The sequence below is a fragment of the Panulirus ornatus genome, chromosome 1, assembly GCF_036320965.1.
Source record: "Panulirus ornatus isolate Po-2019 chromosome 1, ASM3632096v1, whole genome shotgun sequence".
NCBI classification, from domain to species: domain Eukaryota; kingdom Metazoa; phylum Arthropoda; class Malacostraca; order Decapoda; family Palinuridae; genus Panulirus; species Panulirus ornatus.
Window position 1 is genome coordinate 18,636,073 of NC_092224.1, and position 17,480 is coordinate 18,653,552.

At 40.9% G+C, this 17,480-nt stretch overlaps 1 protein-coding gene across 6 annotated transcripts in view; it reads left to right on the forward strand.

Moving 5' to 3' along the window:
• The window catches only part of ash1 (histone-lysine N-methyltransferase ash1), a 546,010-nt gene that overhangs the window by 499,158 nt on the left and 29,372 nt on the right, over positions 1–17,480 (forward strand). For 5 of the 6 annotated variants that reach the window (XM_071682098.1, XM_071682335.1, XM_071682517.1 and 2 more), the window contains 2 exons: positions 9,678–10,017; positions 16,078–16,449. In XM_071682098.1, coding sequence (XP_071538199.1) covers positions 9,678–10,017; positions 16,078–16,449 — 712 coding nt within the window. The remainder of the gene's footprint in view (positions 1–9,677; positions 10,018–16,077; positions 16,450–17,480) is intronic. The other variant, XM_071682255.1, reaches the window with a different exon arrangement.

Consider the following 17,480-nt stretch of genomic DNA (forward strand, 5'->3'; position numbering starts at 1 on the left):
TCTTTGAGTATGTTATGATGATATGAAATATGTGGTAGAAAATATGACAGTCAAGAAGATTTATGATGCTTCAAAAGTTACAAGAAGGAAATGAAAATGGATTGGGATACTTCAGATGATGTTAGGGTAGCCTGGGTAGCAAGTCTTCCTCATGGAGTTGGTTATCTTAGCCAGCTAGCCTCTAAGGTTGGGATTAAGGACTCCGGCTCTGTGAAGATTCACCATAAAAGGATATGTACAGTCATCAAAAAAGTTTTGACTACCTTGGCACTTGTACTAATATGAGACATTGAATGAAATCGTAGGATATGTATGAGGGGTTATCAGCTTCCCTTCATCCATTCTTGTCGCTACCCAGCCCCACAGGAAACAGCATCGCTGTCCCCTCCTTAAGCGAGGTAGCTCCAGGAAAAGACAAAAAAGGCCACATTTGTTTACACTCAGTCTCTAGCTGATATGTGTAATGCACTGAAACCACAGCTCACAATCCACATCCAGGCCACACAGACCTTTTTGTGGTTTACCCCAGATGTTTCACATACCCTTGTTCAGTCCTTTAACAGCAAGTTGACCCAAGTATACCACATCATTCCAATTCACCCTACTTGCATGCCTCTCACTTTCCTGTATGTTCAGGCCCCGATCGCTCAAAATTTTTTTCACTCCATCCTTCCACCTCCAGTTTGGTCTCCTGCTTCTTGTTCCCTACACTTTTGACACTTCAGGCCTCGATCGCTCAAAAGTTTTTTCACTCCATCCTTCCACCTCCAATTTGGTCTCCTGCTTCTTGTTCCCTACACTTCTGACACATATGTCATCTTTGTCAATCTTTCCTCTCTCATTCTCTATATATGTCCAAACCATTTCAACACACCCTCTTCTGCTCTCTCAACCACTCTTCTTATTTTCGCATAGCTCTCATACTCTTTCATTACTTTTGAAAAAGATTTTGAACGATTGGGGCTTGAACATACAGGGGGGTGAGGGACATGCAAGGAATAGAGTGAATTGGAATGATGTGGTATACCAGGGTCGACGTGCTGTCAATTGACTGAAGCAGGGCATGTGAAGCATCTGAGATAAATCATGGAAAGGTCAATAGGACCTGGATGTGGATCCAAAGCTGTTGTTTCGGTGCATTATACATAACAACTAGAGACTAAGTGTGAACAAATGTAGCCTTTTTAGTTCGTTTTCCTGGCACTACCTCGCTGAAGTGGGGGGCAGTGATGCTGTTTCCTGTTGGGCGCGTTAGTGACAGGAATGGATGAAGGCAAACAAGTATGGATATTCACATGTGTATATATGTATATGTCTGTTTATGTATATGTTCATATGCATGTATGAATGTGGGCATAAGGAGTATTTTGAAGATTTGTTGAATGTGTTTGATGATAGAGTGGCAGATGTAGGGTGTTTTAGTCGAGGTGGTGTGCAAAATGAGAGGATCAGGGAGAATGGTTTGGTAAACAGAAGAGGTAGTGAAAACTTTGTGGAAGATGAAAGCCAGCAAGGTGGAAGGTTTGGATGGTATTGCAGTGGAATTTATTATAAAAGGGGGTGGTTGTGTTGTTGACTGGTTGGTAAGGATATTCAATTTATATATGGCTCATGGTGAAGTGCCTGAGGATTGGCGGAATGCATGCAAAGTGCCATTGTACAAAGGCAAAGGGGATAAAGGTGAGTGTTCAAATTACAGAGGTAAAGGTTTTCTGAGTATTCCTGGGGAATTATATGGAAGGGTATTGATTGAGAGGGTGAAGGCATGTACAGAGCATCAGATTGGGGAAGAGCAGTGTGGTTTTAGAGTATGTGTTTATCAGGTGTTTGCTTTGAAGAATATATGTGGGAAATATTAAGAAAAACATGTATTTGTTTGTAGCATTTATGAATCTGGAGAAGGCAAACATGATAAGAGTTGATAGAGATGCTTTGTGGAAAGTATTAAGAGTATAGTGTGGGAGTTAAGTTGCTAGAAGCAATGAAGGGTTTTTATGGAGGATGTAAGGCATGTGTACAAGTAGGAATCGAGGAAAGTGATTGGTTCCCAGTGAATGTCAGTTTGTGGCAGGGGTGTGTGATGTCTCCATGGTTGATTAATTTGTTTATGGATGGAGTTGTTAGGGAGGTGAATGCAAGAGTTTTGGAGAAAGGGGCAAGTATTTAGTCTGTTGTGGATGAGAGGGCTTGGGAAGTGAGTCAGTTGTTGTTCGCTGATGATGCATTGCTGGTGGCTGATTTGAGTGAGAAACTGCAGAGGTTGGTGACTGATTTGGTAGAGTGTGTGAAAGAAGCTGAGAGTAAATGTGAATAAGAGCAAGGTTATTAGGTTCAGTAGGGTTGAGGAACAAATCAATTGGGAGGTAAGTTTGAATGGAAAAAACTGGAGGAAGTGAAGTGTTTTAGATATGTGGGAGTGGATTTAGCAGTGGATGGAACCATGGAAGCGGAAGTGAGTCACAGGGTGGGGGAGGGGGCGAAGGTTCTGGGAGCGTTGAAGAATGTGTGGAAGGCGAGAACGTTATCTTGGAAAGCAAAAATGGGTATGTTTGAAGGAATAGTGGTTCCAACAATGTTATATGGGTGCAAGGCACCCATATATCATGGGTGCAGAGGAGGGCGGATGTATTGGAAATGAAATGTTTGAGGACAATATGTGGTGTTAGGTGGTTTGATCAAGTAAGTAATGAAAGGGTAAGAGAGATGTGTGGTAATAAAAAGAATGTGGCTGTTTAAGTTTGTGGGTGTTTATGTATATACATTTGTGTTGGTGGTTTGGGCCATTCTTTCGTCTGTTTCCTTGCGCTACCTCGCTAATGCGGGAGACAGCAACTAAGTATAATAAAACATGAAATATGTCAATACGAGTGGATAGTCCATTCTTTGTCTGTTTCCTGGTGCTACCTCGCTGATGCGGGAAACAGCTATTATGTTTAATGAATAAAGGCAAATAAAATTAATACATTTGATGAGTATAAAGGACTCCAGCCAGAGGCAGGTAGGAGCTGAGTCTTGTTGCAAAAAAATATGAATAGTTCTGCTAAGCAGCAGCAACATGAATTATTGTAATGGTATGAAGTTTTCAAGAAGCTCTGAGATTATGCCAAAAATATCTGATAAAATCATAAGGATATTAGCTACTACAATGTATTAGGAGACATATGAAATTATGGTTACATTGCTTAGTTAATTGGGAGTAGTTGGTAGTTGTTTGGCAGCCACTGACCAGGGAAGTATATTACTGGTAGGCAGCCACTGACCAGGGAAGTATATTACCGGTAGGCAGCTGCTGACCTGGGAAGTATATTACCAGTAGGCAGCTACTGACCAGGGAAATATATTACTGGTGCTACCCATTGGGGTATCGTGAAGGTTAGTGATGGCTGTGTAGTGATCCAGAACCTTAGTGGTTGTCAAGTTGCACTCCTCTGAGGCAGCTTTCTTTGATTTCTGCCTCTCTGCACATTGACTGTTGGCATTTTGTACATAAGCAGACATGCTCTCCTTGTCAAACATAGCACTTGACGACAATGAACTGGCTCAGCTCATTCTTCTTAACTCAAGATTTTCCTAGGGTGAGTGCTATGTGCTAGCCTTACTTTTTGTGAATGGTTGGAGCAGTGGATAAAAGTAGTAGGTAGGAACATTAGACAGGAGCATTAGGTGAATGTGCAGGTCGAGTATCCCTTATCTGAAATGCCTGGGACCAGAAGTCTTTCAGATTTTGGATTTTTTCAGATTTTGGAATGTTTGCACATACATAATGAGATATGTGGAAAACAGGATGGTATGGAAGCAAACAAGTCTGTGTAACACTGAACCATCAGAAGGCTAAGTTGTCACAATGTCTAGGCTGCCCATGTGGACAGTCTGTGATTGTTTGGCATCACCTTCATTTCTAACTCTAGATTTATATGCTACTGATAAGTAATCATTTATTTACACTTATTCACATAGAGCAGAGAATAAGCAAAATACACAGTGAGTAATGCACGTAGGTCTGGTGGTTACGATGGTTTATAACAAACTGGCACCAACAGAGTGTCAGAGCCATGCATGGGCAAGTGAAGTCCGGTGTGGGATTTTTCACTTGTCATGTCATGTCGCTGCTCAAAAAGTTTCAGAGTTTGGAGCATTTCGGATTAGGGATGCTCATCCTGTAATATGTATGAACATTAGTTGGTTGCGTTAGGTAAAAGTAGTAGGATGGAATATTAGATAGACACATTAGGTAGAAGTTACTGGAAGGAACTTATGGGTGGAGCCTTCCAGAACACTGCACTGAAGTTGCCCTTTGCTAGTGGCCTATTAAGGGTGAGGCACTGAAGGTTTAGAAGCAGCAGTGAAGTTTTCTGGTAATGGAGACTCTTTTTTCCATGGTGACCCTTCTGAGGGAATACCCATAGGGAATGGGCATAGGATTTTTATCTTTCTTTTCTTTCAAACTATTCGCCATTTCCCGCATTAGCAAGGTAGCGTTAAGAACAGAGGACTGGGCCTCTGAGGGAATATCCTCACCTGGCCCCCTTCTCTGTTCCTTCTTTTGGAAAATTAAAAAAAAAAAAAAAAAATTGAGAGGGGAGGATTTCCAGCCCCCCACTCCCTCCCCTTTTGGTCGCCTTCTATATATTTATTTATTATACTTTGTCCCTGTCTCCTGCGTTAGCGAGGTAGTGCAAGAAAACAGATGAAAAAATGTCCCAACCAACCCGCCTACACATGTATATACATACACATCCACACACGCACATATACATACCTATACTTTTCAACGTATACATATATATACATACACAGATATATACATATATACACATGTGCATAATTCATACTTGTTACCTCCATTCATTCCTGTCGCCACCCCACCACACATGAAATGACAACCCCCTCCCCCTGCATGCATGCAAGGTAGCGCTAGGAAAAGACAACAAATGCCACATTCATTCATACTCAGTCTCTAGCTGACATGTATAATGCACCGAAACCATAGCTCCCTTTCTACATCCAGGCCCCACAAAACTTTCCATGGTTTATCCCAATCCATTGGAAGCACGTTGACCCCAGTATACCACATCGTTCCAATTCACTCTATTCCTTGCACGCCTTTCACCCTCCTGCATGTTCAGGCCCCGATCGCTCAAAATCTTTTTCACTCCATCTTTCCACTCCAATTTCCAAACCATTTCAGAACACCCTCTTCTGCTCTCTTAACCATGCTCTTTTTATTACCACACAGTGAAGGTAGGAAAAGCTTTGCGGAAGATGAAAGCCAGCAAGGCAGTGAGTTTGGATGGTATTGCAGTGGAATTTATTAAAAAAAGGGGGTGACTTGTTGTTGTTGACTTGTTGGTAAGGATATTTAATGTATGTATGACTCATGGTGAGGTGCCTGAGGATTGGCGGAATGCATGCATAGTGCAGTTATGCAAAGGCAAAGGGGATAAAGGTGAGTGCTCAAATTACAGAGGTATAAATTTGTTGAGTATTCCTGGGAAATTATATGGGAGGGTATTGATTTAGAGGGTGAAGGCATGCACAGAGCATCAGACTGGGGAAGAGCAGTGTGGTTTCAGAAGTGGAAGAGGATATGTGGATCAGGTGTTTCCTTTGAAGAATGTATGTGAGAAATACTTAGAAAAGCAAATGGATTTGTCTGTAGCATTTGTGGATCTGGAAAGGGATATGATAGAGTTGATATAGATGCCCTGTGGAAGGTATTAAGAATTTATGGTGTGGGAGGAAAGTTGCTAGAAGCGGTGAAAAGTTTTTATCAAGGATGTAAGGTATGTGTACAAGTAGGAAGAGAGGAAAGTGATTGATTCTCAGTGAATGTTGGTTTGTGGCTGGGGTGTATGATGTCTCCATGGTTGTTTAATTTGTTTATGGATGGGGTTGTTAGGGAGGTAAATGCAAGAGTTTTGGAGAGAGGGGCAAGTATACAATCTGTTGTGGATGAGAGGGCTTGGGAAGTGAGTCAGTTGTTGTTCGCTGATGATACAGCGCGAGTGGCTGATTCAGGTGAGAAACTGCAGAAGCTGGTGACTGAATTTGGTAAAGTGTGTGAAAGAAGAAAGCTGAGAGGAAATGTGAATAAGAGCAAGGTTATTAGGTACAGTAGTGTTGAGAGACAAGACAATTGGGAGGTAAGTTTGAATGGAGAAAAACTGGAGGAAATGTAGTGTTTTAGATGTCTGGGATTGGATTTGGCAGTGGATGGAACCTTGGAAGCAGAAGTGAGTCACAGGGTGAGGGAGGGGGCGAAAGTTCTGGGAGCGTTGAAAAATGTGTGAAAGGCAAGAACATTATCTCGGAAAGCAAAAATGGGTATGTTTGAAGGAATAGTTGTTCCAACAATGTTATATGGTTGCGAGGTGCTGCTATAGATAGAGTTGTGCAGAGGAGGGTGGATGTGTTGGAAATGAGATGTTTTAGGACAATATGTGGTGTGAGGTGGTTTGATCGAGTAAGTAATGAAAGGGTAAGAGAGAGGTATGGTAATAAAAAGTGTTTGGTTGAGAGAGCAGAAGAGGGTGTTTTGAAATGGTTTGGTCACATGGAGAGGATGAGTGAGGAAACATTGACAAAGAGGGTATATGTTTTAGAGGTGGAGGGAACAAGAAGTGGGAGACCAAATTGGAGTGGAAAGATGGAGTGAAAAATATTTTGAGCGATCAGGGCCTGAACATGCAGGAGGGTGAAAGGCGTGCAAGGAATAGAGTGAATTGGAACGATGTGGTATACTGGGGTCGACGTGCTGTCAATGGATTGAACCAGGGCATGTGAAGTGTCTGGGGTAAACCATGGAAAGTTTTGTGGGACCTGGATGTGGAAAGGGAGCTGTGGTTTCTGTGCATTATACATGACAGCTAGAGACTGAGTGTGAAGGAATGTGGCTTTTGTTGTCTTTCCTAGTACTACCTCGTGTGCATGTGGGGGGGGGAGGGGGTTGTCATTTCATGTGTGGCAGGGTGGCAACAGGAATGAATAAAGGCAGCAAATGTGAATTATGTACATGTGTATATATGAATATGTCTGTTTATGAGATGTATAGGTATGTATATGTGTGTGTGGACGTGTATGTATATACATGTGTATGTGGGTGGGTTGGGCCATTCTTTCATCTGTTTCCTTTCGCTACCTCGCCAACATGGGAGACAGCGACAAAGTATGATAAATAGATGTAATAAACATCTCTCTTACCCTTTCAATACTTACTCGATCAAACCACCTCACACCACATATTGTCCTCAAACATCTCATTTCCAACACATCCACCCTCCTCCGCACAACTCTACCTATAGCCCATGCCTCGCAACCATATAACATTGTTGGAACCACTATTCCTTGAAACATACCCATTTTTGCTTTCCGAGATAATCTTTTCGCCTTCCACACATTTTTCAACACTCCCAGTATTTGGAGATAGTAAACCTTTCATTACATTAAGCCCCAATTTGAATAAATTTATTGAGGAGAAAGGTAAACTTTTAGTAGCCCAATTTCATTACATGCCAAAGTTTTCCAAGGAACATCAATAAGTGAAATATTTAAAAAGTGTAGTGGAAACCCTCCTTATTTCTTCAAAGATAGAGGTGTTCAGAGAGTAGCAAACTCTGCTCTGAATCAGAAGGAAATAGCTTCATAGTCACATGGGGTCATTTACATCACCACCTGGTCAGGAATGGGGCTTGCATGAGGTGCTAACTACCCTTCATATGCTCATAATGCTCAGCCCTTTACAGCTTTTCAGGAATGCTTGGATGTTTCTTGTATTTTAAGTACATGCAATACTGATAGCTCTCATATCAACCATGATTTGATATGAAAAGACTATGCAACACTTGTAATGAGTTTCTGTAAGTGTTGACCAATCAGGCACGCATCCCAGACCCCCAGGCACTAATCAAGTTATGTCTCGTTTCATCTTGAAACTTGTATTTAGGTTATCACTGGAGGTACAAAGGCACAAAAGATGATATTGCACCTTTAGATTATTGTAGATCATTGTAAAGCTGTATATGCATGCAGATAAGATATTGTATGTTAGTAAGATGAAATATGTGCCAAAGTGATGTTCAATAAGCTGTCACATGTTCCAAGGCCCAGCATTCCAGACTGAGGTTGGGAGCTAATGGAATATTCTGTTATTTCCCAAACTCTGATCCAGGTGTCATTTTCTTACCAGATTTAATTTGCAATGTAATGGATTTTTACAGAAATTTCTTTAGTCCCCCAAACTTCGTCCAGGTAGATCTTAAGGGTCTGTTAGAAGCTGAATTCGTATACGTTGAAGGACAGTAGAACAGTGTGTACTGTATACAGCTAACTCCTGTTTTAATGATTTTTAGTTTAAAGGAATTTAGCCTCAGTCCCTTCAGACCCCACTTGGCTATGTTTGGGATTTAGTAAACATTTTTGCAAAAGTCTGTTGTATAAGCATGTTTAGTCTAGTAAGCAAAGGATGCATTGGATTGAGTTTGGGATGTAATGGAATAGTCTGTTAGTTCCGGGCTATGTCTAAGACACTATGCAACAGGAGAACATGTAAGAGCCTGTTGCACATCACCATAATGCATTTTTCCTTTATATACTTTACTGACATTTACATTATAAAATGTGATATCTTTTTGTGCTTTTGCACCTACAAAGATTATTTAAGTAGAACACAGCCTGGTCACTGTCAAGCAGTCTGAGAAAAGCATCTGCCTGGTCAACACATTAACAGATTTGGTGCCCATGTTTTCACTCAATTGTAGTTTTTTGTGGTACAAAGTCCTGTTTTTTTTATTAAATCATGGCAGATAAGAGTGCTAAAAGCATTGCGTGTGTTGAGAGATCCAGGAAACACCTCAGCATTGTATGGAAGCTGAAAATTATTGAATATCATGAGACCATATGGAGAGAGTAGTTTGCAAATCATGCAAGACATATTTCTGACCAGGAGGTGATTTTAGGTGACTTCAGGTGACCCTGGAGCTATTTAGATTTAGAGTAGTTTGTGCTACTCCCTGAACACCTGCAGCCTCTAAAGAATCAGATAGGCTGTCAGTACACTTGTTATTTCATTTATCAATGTTCCTTGGAAAAATTCAGGATGTAATAAAATTCTACTTTTAATGAACCACCCTTTCCCCAATTATTCCATCAGAATGGATTTACTGTATGCTTTTTCTAAAGTAAAACCTTTGCACAAGTCAGGACTTTTTACATTTCTGTGGATTCCTTCATCGAGACTTTCTCACCTAGTACCTTCTCAGAAAGCTCTGATAAACCTCTATCTTATTCTTCACACCTTTATCAGAGAAATTTGTTTACTTAGTCTTTATTACATTCATTCTCATGTTTACTTACTTCCTCTTTACTACAACTTTTCCAACGTTAAAGATGATTTTTATGTATGGTATATCTTGATATCCACAATACATTACATGCTTAGCATTCTTAACTACTCACCCAAGTAGGAAATGATTCTCAGCTGCTTTCAGTGTATTGGTCATTCAGAAATAAGAACTCTATTACAGTGGCATACAGTAGTATGAGTCACATAGCTTACTGTACAACAACTTCACCTCAGTTGATGTTTCACTCCAAATATACTTTTGTAGATACAATTGAAAAATTTTTTTCATTTCAGGCATTGGTGCACATTTTTTCTAACCAATCATTCTTCACAACAGGGGAGACAAGTTTGCATTTGGACACCATTATTTGCGTCCACATGAAACTTTCCATGAACCATGGCGGAAGTTTTTCCCAAATGAAGTCATCCGATCACCACTGTGTGAGATCTTACCCCTGGACATGGTCATAAATCATTGCTGGGTACTGGATCTTAATAGCTACTGCAGGGGACGACCTATAGGAGCACAGGAAGATCATGTGTATGTGTGTGAATATCGAGTAGACAAAGGAGCTAGAGTATTTTCCAAGATCAGCAAGCCAAAGTACCCTGTCTGTGTCAAGCCCTATGCATTCATTACATTCCCAGAAAGGCTTAGACCACAACGGACATACACAGTGAGTAAATCAACCCACCTATTTTGTAGTAAGTCTAACTGTCATGCATTGGGCTGTTTGGACTTACTTGTTTAAGAAGAGATTAATTTTAATCCATGTAATTTTTCACTCTTAGAACAAACTTGAGCTACAGCATCATATGTTAGTGTTCACCAAAATCAGATAGTAGTCTACAACAGTCTCAAATCTTGACTTCATAAGTCTTTTATGTACCTTGTGATTTATTCTCTCTCTTGTACTGTTCCATCATATATAGCAACTCTTGTGTTGAAATTAGTCTTAGAGTAATTATAGATAGATATAGCAACCAGACATTCATCACCTGTGTTATGCAAAGTGTGAGAGTCATGGAAAGTGATTTGTTGAAGAGAGAAGAGATGTTGAAATGTGGCAAGGTGGCTGGAGTGGATGGCATTGCTGTTGAATTTATCAAGAAAGGGGATGACTTTGTTGTTTATTGTTTGGTAAGGATATTCAGTGTGAATCATGGTGAGGTGCCTGAGGATTGGCAAAGTGCATGTATAGTACCAGTGTATAACGGCGAGGGAGATAAAGGTGAGTGTTCAAACTACAGAGGTATAAGTTTGTTGAATATACATGGTAAGTTGTGTGGGAGGGGTATTGATTGAAAGGGTAAAGGCATGTACAGAGCATTAGATTAGGGAGGAGCAGTGTGATTTCAGAAATGGTAGAGGTTTTGTAGATCAGGTGTTTACTTTAAAGAATGTGCATGAGAAATATTTAGAAAAACAAATGGAGGTGTATGTGGCATTTAAGGATCTGGAAAGGGCATATGATAGGATTAACAGAGATGCTAAGTGAAAGGTCTCAAGAATATACATTGTGGGTGGAAAGTTGCTTGAAGCAGTGAGAAGTTTTTATAAAGGGTGTAAGGCTTTTGTATGAATAGGTAGGAGGGAGAGTGAATGTTTTCAAGTGAAGATTGGTCTGCAGCAGGGGTATGTAATGTCGTGATGCTTTAATTTGTGTATAGATAGAGTGGTGAGGGAATTAGATGTAAGAGTCTTGGAGAGAGGGGTGAGTATGCAGTCTTTGGGGGAAGAGAGGTTCTTGGAAGTGAGTTAGCTGTTGTTTACTGATGATACAGCACTGGTATCCTATTCATTTGTGAAATTGCAGCATTTGTGACTGAGTTTTGAAGAGTCTGTGAAAGGATAAAGTTGAGGGGGGATTGAATAAAAGCAAGGTTATTAGGTTCAAAAGGGCTGAGGGACAGGTTATTTGGAGTGTGAGTTTGAATTCAGAAAAATTGGAGGAAATGAAGTTTTTTGGTGTCAGGGAGTGAACATGGCTGAGAATGGAACAATGGAAACGGCAGTGAGTCATAGGATGAGGGAGGGAGGGAGTAAAGGTTCTGGGAACACTGAGGAATGTGTGAAAAGAGAGAATGTTATCTGGGAGGCCAAAAATGTGTATATTTGAAGAAATAGTAGTTCCAGTGATATTATTTGGATACTAAGCATGTGCTTTAGATGAGGTTGTATGAGGGGGGGATGGATGTGTTGGAAATGAAATGTTTAAGGACAGTATATAGGGTGAGATGGTTTGATAGAGTAAGTAATGTAAGCTTAAGAAGGCTGTTTGTTAATAAAAAGAATGTGGTTGAGAAAGTGGAAGATGGTATGCTGAAATGGTTTGGACATTGGAGAGAATGAATGAGGAAAGGTTGACAAAGAGGTGCCCGAGGATTGGCGGAATGCTTGCATAGTGTCATTGTACAAAGGCAAAGGGGATAAGAGTGAGTGCTCAAATTACAGAGGTATACGTTTGTTGAGTATTCCTGGTAAATTATATGGGAGGGTATTGATTGAGAGGGTGAAGGCATGTACAGAGCATCAGATTGGGGAAGAGCAGTGTGGTTTCAGAAGTGGTAGAGGATGTGTGGATCAGGTGTTTGCTTTGAAGAATGTATGTGAGAAATACTTAGAAAAGCAAATGGATTTGTATGTAGCATTTATGGATCTGGAGAAGGCATATGATAGTCGATAGAGATGCTCTGTGGAAGGTCTTAAGAATATATGGTGTGGGAGGCAAGTTGTTAGAAGCAGTGAAAAGTTTTTATCGAGAATGTGAGGCATGTGTACGTGTAGGAAGAGAGGAAAGTGATTGGTTCTCAGTGAATGTAGGTTTGCGGCAGGGGTGTATGATGTCTCCATGGTTGTTTAATTTGTTTATGGATGGGGTTGTTAGGGAGGTGAATGCAAGAGTTTTGGAAAGAGGGGCAAGTATGCAGTCTGTTGTGGATGAGAGAGCTTGGGAAGTGAGTCAGTTGTTGTTCGCTGATGATACAGCGCTGGTGGCTGATTCATGTGAGAAACTGCAGAAGCTGGTGACTGAGTTTGGTAAAGTGTGTGAAAGAAGAAAGTTAAGAGTAAATGTGAATAAGAGCAAGGTTATTAGGTACAGTAGGGTTGAGGGTCAAGTCAATTGGGAGGTAAGTTTGAATGAGAAAAACTGGAGGAAGTAAAGTGTTTTAGATATCTGGGAGTGGATCTGGCAGTGGATGGAACCATGGAAGCGGAAATGAATCATAGGGTGGGGGAGGGGGCGAAAATTCTGGGAGCCTTGAAGAATGTTTGGAAGTTGAGAACATTATCTCAGAAAGCAAAAATGGGTATGTTTGAAGGAATAGTGGTTCCAACAATGTTGTATTGTTGCGAGGCGTGGGCTATGGATAGAGTTGTGCGCAGGAGGGTAAATGTGCTGGAAATGAGAAGTTTGAGGACAATATGTGGTGTGAGGTGGTTTGATCGAGTAATTAATGTAAGGGTAAGAGAGATGTGTGGAAATAAGAAGAGTGTGGTTGAGAGAGCAGAGGAGGCTGTTTTGAAATGGTTTGGTCACATGGAGAGAATGAGTGAGGAAAGATTGACCAAGAGGATATATGTGTCAGAGGTGGAGGGAACAAGGAGAAGTGGGAGACCAAATCGGAGGTGGAAAGATGGAGTGAAAAAGAATTTGAGTGATCGGGGCCTGAACATGCAGGAGGGTGAAAGGCATGCAAGGAGTAGAGTGAATTGGAACGATGTGGTATACCGGGGTCGATGTGCTGTCAATAGATTCAACCAGGGCATGTGAAGCATCTGGGGTAAATCATGGAAAGTTCTGTGGGGCCTGGATGTGGAAAGGGAGCTGTGGTTTTGGTGCATTATTGCATGACAGCTAGAGACTGAGTGTGAACGAATGTGGCCTTTGTTGTCTTTTCCTAGTGCTACTCGCACACATAAGGGGGGAGGGGGTTGTTATTCCATGTGTGGCGAGGTGGCAATGGGAACAAATAAAGGCAGACAGTATGAATTATGTACATGTGTATATATGTATATGTCTGTGTGTGTATATATATGTATACATTGAGATGCATAGGTATGTATATTTGCGTGTGTGGACGTATATGTATATGCATGTGTATGTGAGTGGGTTGGGCCATTCTTTCGTCTGTTTCTTTGCGCTACCTCGCTAATGTGGGAGACAGCGACGAAGCCAAATAAATAAACAAATAAATATATATATGTCAGAAGTGAAGGGAACTAAGACAACAGGGAGACCTGATTGGAGATACCCCGATCATTCAGAATCTTTTTCATTCCATCCTTGCACCTCCAATTTGGTCTCCTGCTTCTCCTTGTTCCCTCCACCACTGACATATATATCCTCTTTATCAACCTTTCCTCCCTCATTCTCTCCATTTGTCCAAGCCATTTCAACATGCCCTCTTCTGCTCTCTCAACCACACTCTTTTTATTACCACACATCTCTCTTACCCATTAATTACTTGTTCCATCAAATCACCCACACCACATTGTCCTCAAACATTTCATTTCCAACACATCCATCCTCCCTCGTACAACCTCATCTAAAGCACATGCTTATTATCCATATAATATCATTGGAACTACTATTTCTTCAGATATACACATTTTTGCCCTCTGTACAACCCTACCTATAGCCCATGCCTTGCAACCATATAATATTGTTAGAACTGTTGTTCCTTCAGATATACCCATTTTTGCTCACAGAGATAAAATTCTCATTACACATTCTTCATTGCCCTCAGAACCTTTGTCCCCTCTCCGACCCCATGACCCAATTCCACTACCATGGTTCCATTCACTGCTAAGTCCACTCCCAGATAACTAAAACACTGTACCTCCTCCAATTTTTCTCCATTCAACCCTGCATCCCAACTAACTTGTACCTCAGCTCTGCTGAACCTAATAATGTTACTCTTATTCACATTCACTCTCAACTTTCTTTTCACACACTTTTCCATGCAGCCACCAACTTCTGCACTTTCGTACTCAAATCAGCCTCCAGTGCTGTATCATCGACAAACAACAACTGACTCACTTCCCAAGCCCTCTCATCCTTAACAGACTGCATACTCACCCCCTCTCCAAAACTGTTGCATTTATCTACCTAACCTGTAGGGTAGGGAGCATGAATTCTACCTCCTTATTCTCTGCGTGTTGTAGAAGGCAACTAAAGGGGGTGAGAGCACGGAGCTGGAAACCACCACCTTTTATTTTCATTTCCAAAAGAAGGAACAGAAGGAGCTAAGCACAGAGTACTCATCCTTCTCAAAGGCTCAGGCTAAGATGTCTAAATGTGTGTAGATGCAACCAAGATGACAAGAGAGGAGAGTTAGGTAGTATGTTTGAGGAAAGAAACCTGGATGTTCTGGCTCTGAGTGAAGTAAAGCTCAAGGGAAAAATGGTTTTGAATTGTCTTTGGGGTAAAGTCAGGGGTTGGTGAGAGGTAAAGAGCTAAGGAAGGAGTAGCAGTACTCCTGAAGGGAAGTGCATGATAGTGTAAGGAAGTAGATTCTTTGTTGATGTTATTAAAGTTGAAAGTGGATTGAGAGAGATGGTTGATTATTAGTGCTTATACCCTGGCCATGAGAAGAAAGATCATGAGAGGCAAGTGTTTTGGGAGTAGCTGAGTGAGTGTCAGCAGTATTGATATGAGACTGGTTATTAGTGATGGACGATTTAAATCCAAAGGTAAGTAATTTGGCAGTTGAGGGTATAACTGGGGTGCATAAGGCATTCAGTGTTATGAATGGAAATGGTGAACAGCTTTTGGAGTTGTGTACTGAAAAAGGAGTGGTGATTGGGAATACCTAGATTAAAAAAGAGGGGTTTACATATGTGAGCAGGAGAGATGGTCAGCAGGCATTATTGGATTACATTTTAATTGACAGGCTTGTAAAAGAGAGACTTTTGGATATAGATTTGCTGAGAAGGGCAGCTGGTGGGATGTCTGATCAGTATTATGTGGAGGCAAGGGTGAAGATTTGTTGAGGTTTTTGAAAAAGAGGAAACAGTGTCTGTGTGCAGAAAGAGGTGAAAGTAAGTGAGCCTGGAAAAGAGACTTGTTTGAAGAAACTCCGGGTGAGATTAAGTTTAGATTGGGAAATCTTAAGAGTAAGTGAGGCACGGGGAGTGGGTGAGGAATGGGACGTATTTAGGGAAGTATTGCTGGCATCTGAAAGAGATGCATTTGGCATGCAAAAGGTGGGAGTTGGGCAGATAAGAGATGGTAATGAGTAGTGGGATGAACAAGCAAAGTAGCTGGTGAAAGAGAAGAGAGAGGCATTCACTCTCCACTTTCTCCTTTCATGTACTCTTCCAAACACAGTATGGTTCTCATTTGAATCATACTTCTATATGCTGTACCCCACTAACACAGGGAACAGCGATCAATTATGAAAAAAGGGAACATGCATATTTTTAATTTCATTCATGATATTATTGTAAGATTTCCTACTTTTTGTGTCTCGTGCATACAGTGATAGCTAGGTTTATTGGTATTTGCCAGTTAAGGTTTGAGTTGATGCATTGTTTGTCATGTTTTTATTTTTTTATTGTTGACTGAATTGAATGATTGACTTGGAGTAAGTATTTAACTTTGGAAATCTTTAAACTGATTGCTGCAAGTACTTCCCCTTCCCAGGAGTCCTGTCATTCTCATTATTTGCCTTCAGCTGTAGCATTGATACCACTCACAAGTTTCATATTATTTTTTCTCTGTTTATTCCAGCCACATGAGGTGATATCGAATGGCAGAGGTCGTAGTGGAAGTAGTGGAGGATCCAAAGATTGTCGTGGAGGATCAGAGGAACGTGGGAATAGTAGCAGCAGCTGTACAAGCAGTGGGAACAGTAGCAACAACAGCTCCTCTGCTTCTACTAGTAGCACTCCTCCTGCCATCACAACCACTACAGCCACAAAGCCCAGTGCCAATACCAGCAATAGCACCAACAACAATAATAGTGACAGTACCATCACCGGCAACAGCAGTGGCAGCGGCAGGAGCAGCAGGTCACGAGACCGAGGGGTTCCACCTCCTTCTGATGAGATAGATGATCACACCCCGCTGGCTACTGTAAGAGCTGAGGCCAGGGCACAAAAGGCATGTGATAGCTGGCACCCAACTACCCCTGGCTTTTCTTGGGATAAGCTCCTCACACCAAAGCTGAGAAACAGTCTAGCAACAAATAATGTCAGCTGGATGTTGGGAGCATGACTGAGTTTAATTTTTTCTGATTTTCTGTGGATTTCTATCTTTGTAACGCCTTTGTTATATCTGTACTTTAGAAATTAAATGTTACATCACTTGAAAATGCCCCAGAAAATCAGATTATCTGAATAGACTTTTTTGAATGTAAGAAATAATGAATTTGGACTTGAATGTCATATTTATAGATCTTATTTCTGAGCCTGATAGCAAGTCTAGAATACTGCAGGCTGCAGCCCATCTCGGATGCCTTTGACATTATATATTAAGAAATATTCCATACATGATTTAGTGGCCAACTTACCAAATCACTGCATTGCACTGGTAAGCAGATGACATATATTGGGTTTTCCATCAGATTAAGTCAGCTTATTCCCCTCTATACCAAGCAACTGTTCTGATCATTCTGTCAAGACAGTGGTGCTGAATACATAAAGTTTATTTCTAATTAGATATTTATGATTACCTCAGGACCAATCTCTGAAAGTCCTGGTGTTGTTGAAGGCCTTTTGAAAAGTTCCTGCAACCTAAAGCTGAGCTACTCCCAATAGAAGGGAAATGTACACTCTTTTTTAGTGAAAAGTTCTTTGATGAGACTGTTTTCTAGTGATACAACTTCACTAAAGAGGACTTTTTACTCACAGTGCAACCTTGTGCATGCTGAGTCTCTCATGTAATTAGTAAGAAGGTCAGCTTAGTATTTCTCATACTTATTCTGTAAGAAGGCAGATCATCACTCCAATAGTACTAACAGCATTGATTGCTAGTGACCTCAGGAAAAATGTTCCATAACAGTGAAACAAAATTTGAGTGAATTTTCTTTCACTGCTTTCACTAGTATGAACAAAGCCAACTTAAGCTCCTCTGTGTTATAGTGAATTGAATCCAGTAAACCAACTTCATAATGTCAGTGAAACAGAATGGCT